The 11686-nt window shown below is 42.0% G+C and overlaps 1 protein-coding gene across 3 annotated transcripts in view; it reads right to left on the bottom strand.

The window, feature by feature from the left end:
- Positions 1–5784: 5784 nt before the first annotated feature.
- Positions 5785–11686, bottom strand: part of CLIC6 (chloride intracellular channel 6) — a 36708-nt gene continuing 30806 nt past the window's right edge. For 2 of the 3 annotated variants that reach the window (XM_037378189.1, XM_037378190.1), the window contains one exon: positions 5786–11065. In XM_037378189.1, the coding sequence (XP_037234086.1) occupies positions 10904–11065 (162 nt within the window). In that variant the 3' untranslated portion in view covers positions 5786–10903. Of the gene's footprint in view, positions 11066–11686 lie in introns of all 3 variants that reach the window. The other variant, XM_037378191.1, reaches the window with a different exon arrangement.

Genomic DNA, 11686 nt, shown 5'->3' with positions numbered 1-11686 from the left:
TCCCAAACAAAGAAGAGAGAGATTTGCAGCTTTCCCAGGTCAAATTTGGTAGATATCTCAGCACAATAGAATTTTTTCTGAATTTTAGACCTTGTCTGTAGGCATCTAAAAACCCTCTCCACTCTGCAGTCAGCTGAATTAGACTGTGGCGACACTTGTCACTGCCAGAGCTGCCACAGTGCGTGGTCGGATTTTCTATCAGAGGTGTATCTTGTGAGTGGGCAGCTCTGTCTGAATCAATCTGGGTTTATGCTTGTGTAACCCACGTCATCTGACCTAGGTATTTCTGTACCAGGACAATTTCAAAGATCCCATCAGAGCATAGAATTGCTTTCCCGGAGACTCAGGACAGCCACGTGTATCTTGAAAGGCAGCTTTTGCGTAAGTGGGAGAAATGGGTGAGGTTTTACAAGTAGCAATGCAACAGGTTCAGCACAGAATAATATAGTTAACCTCCCCCCAGGCTCTACTTTCTGTTCATTGCCCTCCAATTTAGAGTTTGCTTTGCAGTACACTGTGGGCAGGTTTCTGTCAGGTACATCTATGTTGTTTCAAAAGCTGCATTTTAAGTAATATTGTTTGTGAAATTGGACAATTGCATACTCACTGAGTAGACCATTTACACCCATGTGATGTACTGGTAAGTAAATAGTGAGTACACTCCACAGTCTAGCAAATTTGAAAAGTTGGTTATATACTATTGCATTATTTGCTTCTTGTTCCCAGCTTTGGTCCCCTTTGAGTTATCTTCAGGGAAAGGGAAAGTTGTAACTCTTTCCTAAACCGGAACTTTCATCTCCTCAAGGACTCTTTGAGGATTTGGGTAAAATGTTCTCATTAAACTAACTTCAGGATAGAAACCAAGCATCTTGTTTGTGCAGTTTCTGTAAAGCCTGAAGCATGCCAAAACAGGGAGCACCACCTGAAACCACTGCAGGAGAGTAACTCAGCAGGTGCTGTGTGGCACTGAGATTGAGTATCCTTCTCTCTCGGTATCTTTGAAATTTGAAATCTCAGACATACCAAGCATATGTTGGGTCTGGAAATCTCATCAAAAAAACTCTGCTAGGCACACAGGTATATAACAAGGACCACCGAGCTTTCCAAGTCTGAGCTCTCTTCACCCAGCCAGCAACAAGCACGTATGTTCTGGGACTGCTTACGCTGGCTTTGCTAGACTTTTATTCCAGCAGACATTATTTTTACCCTTTGTCTGTCATTCAGAAGCATTTTGTGCCTTTGTGCATAACATTGTGTCTAGATAATTGTGACATCTCTTAAAAAGGAGTTTAAGCTCTAAATATTTGCCTCTGTATGTCTGATTGGTTTTTCTTCAGTCTTTTGTTGTCTGCTGTGTATCTTGGTGGTTCTGGCTGAAGGTGGCAAGGCAGTGTTCATCCACTTGCTAACCCAGGTTGGTGTGGCCACGCTTCTCTAGGCAGAGAGGGGTAGGGATGCATTTGCCCAGCACACACCTGATACTGCTCTTCTCAGGTCCACTGTCCGCAAACAAATGTGTTGACTGAGCACCTCAAATATAAGTATGCACTTCGCTGCCTTTTTCCTGGCTACCCTGTTGCCTGCTGTTCCTGAGTTAGGGCTGTGACCCTTCCTAATGCCTGCAAAAAAGTTACGTGCTTGGAAACTTACCTGAGCAGGGAGCTACCTACATAAGCAATAATTAAAATACAGAGCAAGTGCCTCAGACTGAAAATAAGCCTTCTGTGCTGGTGTCTCAGGCAAATGAATGCCCCAGTCTCAAGCTGCAACTCCTTATCTGTAATTAGGCACTTACAGATCTGGTGTTGCTGTTAAAAACCACAAGGCTTTTATTGCTTGTGCATAGCAGTAGCTAGTGGTTTGAGTACTTGTTCAAGAAGAGAGTTTCCACAGTCACATGTCTGTTATCTGAGCCACAACGGTGTTTGAATCTCTAGAAAGCATCCACCTACCAAGATCTCTGTCAGTCTTAACTGTCGTACCAGTAGTAAAATGTTCATTGTACTGTCAAGAAGTCAAAGCGTCTTCCTATCCACATTAGAAAGTCTCAACAACTCAGATGTTCATACTCTAACCAGGGACAGAAGTGATGCGAGAGGTGAAGCTGACCTTTGAGGGACACATGGCAATGCTATGTTTATGGAAAGCTGAGCTATGGGAAGAGCCAGCTCTGATAATTTTCCTCATGGATGCATCTTGTTAAGTGACAGATCATGCTGAAGTGTGCAGAAAACAGAATCATCGTCTTCCAGAACAGCTTCTAACTGTGTTCCCTTTTTGCATTTCAGCTTACGCCAACACTATGGAAAGAAAGCTGAAATGGTGAGAACAGGCAGCTCTGTGTTTTCTCACATTTGTTACTCTAGTTGTTGTCTAATACCCATATAACTGTCATCATTATTCAGTAAAACAATGCTATGTTTTGTGTTTCTTGGATTGCCGGTGTTCTCAATTTCTAGGGGCTGCTTCACTGACATCGTCCTACATTTGTACTGTTTTGGACAGGAAGATATAAATGGAAGTCCATCTGATCCTCCATCTGAACTGAGCAAGGACCTCATGGAAATAAACCCTTTACATAGGAAGAACTTCTGGAAGCCTTCAATGCTAACCTCCCGGAATATTAAGAAAGGTGGGACTTAAGAAGTGATGCTGTACCTTGTCTAGCTAGGCACTGGGTCACTTTGGTACCATAGCTAGTGTTGTAGAAGGTGCTAGAAGTGCCTGACTAAAAGAATGTCTACTGTAAACCATAGCTTTCTTACTGAAGCACTTTCCCCTAACATATACCCACAGGTTTGAGACATCAATCCATATATCCAAATGATTGAGACATCAATCAGTCCCTAGGGCCATCCAAACACTTGATTCATGCCAATCGTGCCAGGTGTTGGTGAGGCCCACCGTAAAGAGGGATCTGTCTGGGCCATGAAAACCACTGAACAGTAACCAGAGAGTAGACATTTTAGCCGTTATCAAGTTGAATCAGATCTGACCTCACATTGCCAAAGAGAACAGATGCACAGATCCCCAGGTACTTATAAAAAAGTCTCTCTCAGGAAAGCTCTCTGGTGGTTGGAGTTGGTGTGTGAGGGACCTCACTTCAACACAGTTTGCCTCATGTCTCTGGACTAGAAGTATTTTCCTTGTGCCTCTTTCAGTTCTGTGGATATGAAATGAGAATAACACCTTTCTTTTTGTGACAAGGGTGTTGTGGCTGTAAGTGTACTTCTGAGGCATTCAAACAGCAGCAACAGAAGTGAGATAGGAAGCTGGCTAGAGATTAAGTGTTTTGACATCTTTTGGCATGAAATCTTTTAGGATTATTTTTTTAAAGACATCTCATTTTTAACTGGCTTTCAGACCTTTTAAAATGTCAACTTTACAAATGAGATGTTTTTAATCCAGTTATATTATTTTGACTAATCACCTGTTAGATTTTATAATGTAATTGCATTACAATTCAGGGGAGAAGGGTGTTCCATTTACAACTTCTCCCACTCCTATTTTGGTCATGTAATTTCTTACAAAGTTAAAGTATCATACCTGAACACTTTTTGAGTGTGCGTTTGTGTGTAAAACATTGCTATATGCAGTACAAAACTTGCTTATTTCTCAGAAGGTTTACCTCTTTTTAAATTTTTTGTTCTTTCACCTTCTCCTTTTCTACTTCTGTCTTTTGTTCTTTCCCTTCTAGTTCCTGCACTTTGGATTTATATTCCCAGTAGTAGATATATAAATCAGTAATTTAGTACCTAACTAGCAGTTCATAGCCCTGAGTGAGAGTGAGAATCACAAGTCACATTTTTCTTTTTTTATGATTTGTAACTAATTACTAGCCATCTGCTAGAACAGAAAACCAGGCAAAACAGAGGAAGGAACACTTACCTCTTTGATCTGTCACAGTTTTAAAGTCAGTTAATTCTTCCAAAGGTCTCATTCATGATTTTTGCAGCTGCAATTAATAGTGGTAACTGTATTTCACTTCAGCATTGTATAACACACGTTTGATGTACTGGAAGATTTAAAAAGCCAAGCAACAAACTAAAAACTATTGTCTATTTCAAAGTGGGCAGAGTAATGTGTTGGAGCTTGTTACATCTTGGTCCCTCTTTTTGCACACTGAGTACCCCTCAGTCCTGCCCGAAGCTGCCCTTGGGTGGGATCTCCTGATTCTGCCTCTCACAGTGGGGTTCAAGCACAACATGAGCCGTTCACCTCACATGCTTATCACACTGTAGGGACAACTGAATTTGTGTCCCCTCTGATCTACTATTCTGTGGGCCCTGGGAGAGCTTCTATCTCAAGATGTGCACTCAGCCGCAGCTGGCATGAGACCTGAGTGAGCAGCTCATCTGCAGGCCCCAGGTAAAGATTCTATGTTGCTTACACCAGGGGCAAGAAAGCCACTCTTTGAATAAGGAAAATGAGGATGGAGACTAAAGCATTCCAGTGCCTTCCCACATTTATCTAGAAACAACTCAACTTGGTGAGAACCACCTTGCTGTGGTATTAGGGGTTTGTCTACATGATACAAGCAGGCAATTGTGGATACCCTGAGAAACAGGGTACTCTAACCTGGACAGTGTCATCTTGGTGAAGAAAATCAGGCTAACTTATAGGCACTTCGGACAGCTGAACCAGGTTAGAGTGCTGTCACACAAGCCTGTGGAGCCAAGGTGATTAATTGTCTTCATGAGGATGCAGGAACATGAGTAGCTGCTATGGCTGCTCTCACCTCTGCAGCAGCTGTGGTTCAGCAGGCTGTTTTATCAGTTCATTGGTGCAGTTATCTGGCTTTGCCTTTGCTACATTTCCCAAGGCACAAGCTTTATCTAGAATGATATGGGAGAGGGAGGAAGGAGGTGGGGAGAGGCCTTCAGTGTAGCTCAAATTACATCCACAGTGATGTCAGCTCTATCAGAGGAGATTTTGCTGATACCAGCAGAGGAGCAAGCTTCAGGAGGACTATCAGTAGGATACTGATAGTAGGAGTACCTACTGATACAACAATGGTAGGACTTTCCATCCACATTACAAAGTATTTTAATGAATGCCCTTACTGTAGGGACATATGACCTTGCAGCCTGTTAGCTCAGGCATCCTTTGGCAGAGAGGGGCTTGTAACACTCTACCTGCTACAGTACAGTCATGTGTAAAGCACACGGAGCCTGTACGGTGGATCAGTGGATTTGACATGCAGCTCCTCTTTGCAACCTGTGTAAGGTCCAACTCTCTGTAGCCTCTTGCAAGAGTATGGATTTATTACCTGGAGCAACTGACAACTATTTCAGTATCCTACAATGGAGTGAGCTGGAAGATCTGATCTGTGAATACTCCTATAGGCAAAGGAGCAGCAGAGTTTTCACCTCTAGAGGCCCCTTGTCGTCACTGTAACCCTCAAATTCCACTTAAGAGGAGTGAAACTTTTAGTAGCTTGATGCTGATCCTAATGTTTTCAAAATGAAGAACAAGAAGTTGGATGAAGCAACTTTTCAAAAGTTTCCAACAAAAGAGATACGGGTTTAGTTTACATGTTGTTTTACTTTTCAATCTTGAGTTGAAAACCAAAGTTTGGTATTCAGTGGTGGTCTTTTCTTCTCCAGCACTTCTACCTCTCATTTTTCTTCTTCCATCACTGAAAAAAAAATAAAAAAATAAAAGGGAAGGGAACGATAGAAGGAAGAAACCCAAGAAAAACACTGCCTTCAGTTTTTGAGAAGGAACATCTATTTTTTCTTTCAGTTCATTGGTTTGATTTAATCAAAAAAGTGAACAATTTTTCAAGTTTTGAAATAAGACTTGTTTCCCTTAGTTAATTTCTAGAAGAGATTTTTCTGTTTGCATTCTGCTCATCAATAAAAACATCTTAATCAGCAGGAGTCCAGTTTAGACCAGGACCTGGAAAAACCTTGCTCCTTTACTTCTTTGCCATTTGCTAGTGAAGGAAAACTGAGTGCCGGTCTGAGCCATGCCTTAGCAACCAGCTTGATTTATCCCATTGCTCATGAGCAGGGCCTGCATTTGAGTCTTTGTCGCATGAACCACTAAAGAGTAGTTCAGGGTATGATGCCAGATAAAGGCTGCTGACAGAGAACGTAGCAGTGGGCTGTGTGACAAACCTCTGCTCTCCCATCCCTGTCAGGTGTTCAGGATCTTTCAGCAGGAACTCATCTGGAGGGTAGCAGCTCCCTTGCGTTGTCAGTAAAGTCATGGTGAGTGTCCACAAAACCACTATGAACCTTAAAGTAGCTTTTAACGGTCCATGGGGGCCATCTGGGTGGCTGGCAGCTATTGGGTGATACCAGCACTTGGAGTGGCTAGTTGGGAGGGACGTTTGCTAACCTAGTCAAGGCTGTGGATAGCTTCTGTTGACTTGAACTTCCAGGGTCACGCCTCAGCTTAGCAGTTGATTACTGGTTCTTGACAGCTTAGAAATAGCCTTCCTAATAACCTAGAAAAAAATCTGCTTTTAAACTAAACTTCAACCAGTTATAAGGGGCTTGTGAAATTAGATATTTGCTTATACTCAAAAAAATAGCATGTTGATACAGATGAGGAATACTAGTTTGCTATCATGAGGTCTATTTTTTCTGTGTTTGGAAGCTGTTTTAAATATATATAATGCATTGAATACATTACAGTTAGTTACCCTGCATTTGATTTTATTTCAGCTTGCTTTTGGAAATACTGTGTTGAGCGCACATAGTGTTTGACCTTCAAGTTGATGGGTCATACTGAAGACTAGGATACTGAAGCTGAGAAAGAAACTTTCAAACCTTGAAGACTTTTCTACACAAGCAGTTGAAAAGCAATTAAAAAAATAACTGTCTTACCATATTTGCCTTGCGTATAATAGATGCTTAAAAGGGACATATAACAGATTTTATTTGAAATGATAATAAAACCATTTTTTGTACAAGCAAAACCACAGAGACTTCTTGTGCTAATAAGCATTTGGAAATCAGTAGCTCTATCTCCACAAACATGTCTTTAAATAGTGGAACATGATCTCTGCCCTGGCATGGGATCAAACACTACAAACCTGTGTCTAAATACAACATCTTCCTGCATGTCAAGGCCACTCAGACAGCTGGTGGTACTGTTAACACCACAGCTTGCTTTCTCTCTCCCTTTATCGCATCTAATTTGTTCTCCAGAACACTGTTTAAAGAAAATCTTTCCATGGTCTCAATAACTCAAATGCGGACAGAGGTATTTTCTTAAAATGTGTTTTAGGAAGGGTGAGGCTCAGACACTCCACATGCTTAGAAGATAGGGATTCATTTCCTGTGGGATCGTGCAGACACTTTAGCTCACCCTGCCCCAGGACAAAAGAAGTTACTGCAATTTTCTGATATGCTGGGTCGTTTCTATGACTTCTCTACCACATCTCGTCCCTGTGTTGCCAGATATACACAAACACCAACCATAATGTGCTGGTTTAGGTAGCATCATGTGTGCCCCAACAATCCATTGTGGACGGCTGGAGCAATGAACTTCTTTTGCATGAGTAAGAGGAATAAGGAACCACAAATCATTAGGTTTCAAAACTATCAGTGGCCACAAGCATTTAATCAAATATCCTTCCAAGCAATGTCAGATTTTAAGGGAAAAACACACCTCTGGTGAGTTCCTGAGGCTTTTTTTCCCTTCACCTGAAAGTACTGGAAGTACAGGCATGTGATTCTGATGAAGCCTGAGAAAAAGAGGACAGGGTGCAGGGGGATGGTTGAATGATCTAGAAGCAAAAAGAAGTTTCATGGTGTCTACAAACCATAAACATGTACTAACACAGAGCCTGGTATGGCTTTTGCCCTTTTGCTCAGTAAGAATGAATGGTGATGAGCTGCTGCTGAGCCCCGGAAGTCCAGCTCCTGAGCTGCAGCCAGCCCTGGAACAGAGACATGGGTGCTAGTTTGGATTTGGAAAGCAGGCAGGGCCAGGGCCACAGGGTAGTTGTTACCGTGGGCCCAGGGAAAGGAACCAGTGTGGGACCCTTATGGAATAAAAGGGTGATACTTATTCTAAACAGCACATATTTTACTCACTTGCGGTGTCCCATGGGTCATCTGCACCCAGACACCCACCCAGACAAACTGTGTGAGGGGACAGGCCAGTGCCACCAGCTGTGAGGTCCAGGAACAGCTCTTGGTTTCTTCACTGGTGACACAAACTGTTTTCTGGATGTGCCTTTTGTAATGTTCAGGGGTTTGTCAGGATCTTTAAGTCAAAGGCAAAATTCCTGTTTCCTATTCTTCTGTTGTTTTATCAGGATGTTTTACAGCACCCCTCTTGTTCCTCCTCATCTCTTTACTTGAGCTTGAGGCTTCAGTTTGTTCTTTGCCTCCTTGCTATCAGGTCCTTTGAATGAATTTACTTGTACAATGTCCTGTAGCGATCAACCTATGAAATTTTTTAACCCTGTTTTTTGTATTTCTTCTAGTGCTTTCACACATATTTTCATTAATCTTCACCAACTTCAAGACTTGTTACAAATACTCTGAGCTGTGCCAAAGACCACTAGCTCTCACCAATGTCGAGACATGATTTGGAGATAGGTACTTTCCCCCACAACCAGCGTGGCCACCCTGTTTCTAGGAGATAGAAACGAGCCATATGGATGTGAACCACACATTGCTACGTGCTCTCAAGGCCAGAGGATAGCCTAGGCTCTCTTGTTGTTTATTGATGATAAACAGCCATAACTGTATTTATGGTGAGAAGAGAGAGCCAGGAGCCATCTTCTGCATTTGGATTTCTGCAAGAGCTGCTGAGCAGTCTGGGCAGTCCCTGGCTGTTTTGGATCACCCCAGTTGGATCTTGCCAAGACAGAACAGTTACAAATGTGGCCAGCCCCAAAGCAGCATGGATGTGGGACAGTTGTAGGTGACTTGGCAGTCAAGGATCACATGCTGGCCCTTTGGTATTTTATTATAACAGGCACAGCCAGTATGTATTGCTCCCAAGATCTCACTGCAGGTCTGAAACATGTATGATTCCTCCAAAACAAGTGAAAGTTGGGTTAAATTTTGCCTTGTATTTCTTAAAATCTCGGTCACTGTTACAATGCAGCTTACCAGGAAATTTTCAAGGAAATAAAAGACAGAACACTGCTCAAATTACTTATGAATTTGTATATTTTCTATTTAAATTTGTAAGGCATATGAAAAGAGTATACAGATTTAATTTTTAATATGTAATATATATGTATGTATGTATTTGAAACAGTTAGTAATATGTGATGAGTGTTCAGTTACCAACCCCAATATGAGAGTTCACAGTTGAGAGTGAGAGGGGAAAGGTATTTTGTCCGTTTTCTCTAAAGCCGAAGTAAAACTACATTTAACACTGCTTACAAATAATTGTGATGACAACACATTTGCATCAGAACTGTGTAGTGTGTGAGATGAAGACACCACAAACACAATATATCTGACACTTGACTATTACTATTAAGTAATGCTTTGTTAGAAAGCAGGTGCATGTTTGACATGGGCAAGGATGAATGACTGGTCTTATTATAGCGTCTTTTCGTGGCAGGAGGTGCTGTAAAGGCTATTTTTAGCCATTTTCACATCTATTATGTACACACAGGCAAAATCCATCAGAATGAAACTTCCAGGTGACCCTATGACTGAAGCATTGCTCCTGTGTGCTTGCTGAGGGCCTGCTCAGCAGAAAGCGGCTGTGGACATCTCTTTTCGTAGTCCACACAGCTCTAATAGTGCGCTCCCTGATGCCAGGCTAGGGGGTCTTTCTCACCAGTACTGACCACCTTGAACACAGACTCACGCAAGGCTGGAGGGTTTCATCTAATCCATGCCCTGCCTAAGGCAGGAGGTAGGTCTGTGTTGTTCCTGGAAGATACCTGTCTGGATCAGCTGTAAAGCTCCCAGCACTGAAGTCCTAACAGCTGCCCTGGGAAAGCCAATATGCTGGAGCTTAATTAGGAAAAGGAAGTATAGAGGGACTGTTTCTTTCCTCTTTGCTTTCCAAAACCAAATGAGAGTCATGGAAGCATGAGAAAGAGAATCTACATCAGTATCTGGGGGCAGATGTTCACCCATTTCTTCTGTCTCCAGTGACAACCAAGCCTCTCCCTCCTCCCTTGTCAAGTTTCTATTGTCTGATAGTCCATACACCAGTGATAGTCTGTGTTCCTCTCTTTGGGAGCGCCGAGAGGGAAGTTTGATGGGTTATGCAGCCCTGAGAGAGAAGGCAGGAATTTTTTAAAATTTATTTTTTATATCAAAGCAGACTCATGCAATGTAAAAAGGAGTTGTTCTTCATTGACCTGTCCTGCAGGTCTCTAGCATGGAGGAGAGGGCCTCCGGGACATAAGGTGTGGTCCCACCTACAGGCTGGCCTCTCTCCTGGGTGAACCAGGGCACTGTATGGGCACCAGCTGCTGGCTTGTGGCCCTCCGAGGCTTGCAGAGAAGCAAACAAACCCTCCTGGTAACTGTGAAGTTTGGCAACAACTGTGAAACAGAGATCAGAGGCAGCAATAACAACAGGTTAAATGTGTGTTAGAAACAGGGCTATTTCTTCTCAAATTTCAGTAATTTAGCATAAGTCACTAGTCTGTAATATTGCTATAATCATGTGACCTACACTGTTCCCCTAACTTCAATAAATGCTTTAATATTGACTGATGCCTTTCTTTAACTTGTAATGCACAACAGACATTCATGTGTGCAGACATCTGTACAGACACACAAACATATACATACATAATTTAAGAACGAGCAAATAATGCTATACAATCATTATAAAAGAAGTATTGGCCAATAGCAGAACTTAAAATTACACTGCAGAATGTATGGTGGCTTTTGCTTTTTCCATCTTGGCTGGTGCCCATCTAAATCTCAGAAGCTATAAAGAACGGAGGCATCTTCTGTTTACTTCATTCTCTTTGCAACATCCAAATAGGCATATTCAATTTCTTGATCAGCAGGACAAGTATTTGTAAATTCATCTCTTGCATATGCATTGTTCAAGTATCTTGAAATCCCTGTCATTTCAGGTGGAAAATCAAAATTTCTGTATTTTTTTGCAACAACCTTTTATTAAAAGAAAAAAGAAAAACACCATTACACACATGATCTGCAAAAAACCCCAAATCTACTCTTTATGCACATTTTTAATTTTCAATGTGTAAGTCTGTTGTTATATGCCACACAAGGGGAAAGGAGAAGGAAAGACACGCAAAAAAAAGAGAAGATATGGGATGAAGAAAGCTAGCTAACAAGCTAACTCACTTTAAAGGATTTATTTGTTATAAATTTTCAGCTAGAGCTATGCAGAGCTATGTGGACCAGTAGACCACACCTGGAAGAGACACAGCTTAAAACGGCAAAGGAGCTAGCATAAACCAGAATTAACAGAAATAATCTTACAGTAACAAACTGGCCCACACTTTCACTGAAACAGAAAGGAAAACTTGAATTAAAATACTAAATTTCAGATGGCTAGGGAAACAACTATTGTGGCAATACCTAATCCCTCCCCGCTGGCCAGTAAGGACAGTGTGATGTTCATCCTCTATCATCCTTTGTACGTTCACCTGAAATAAGGTGATTCTCCCTGTATTGGTTCTGCTGACCCTTGCTCCCTCTTGAGCTTCGCTGTGCCTGAGCTTACATGGACGTGGGAAAGGGCTCATTCCCTGCTGCTCTCTGGAA

The sequence above is a fragment of the Falco rusticolus genome, chromosome 2 (genome assembly GCF_015220075.1).
Source record: "Falco rusticolus isolate bFalRus1 chromosome 2, bFalRus1.pri, whole genome shotgun sequence".
Taxonomy (NCBI): Eukaryota; Metazoa; Chordata; class Aves; order Falconiformes; family Falconidae; genus Falco; species Falco rusticolus.
This window is presented reverse-complemented; position numbering and strand designations above follow the sequence as displayed.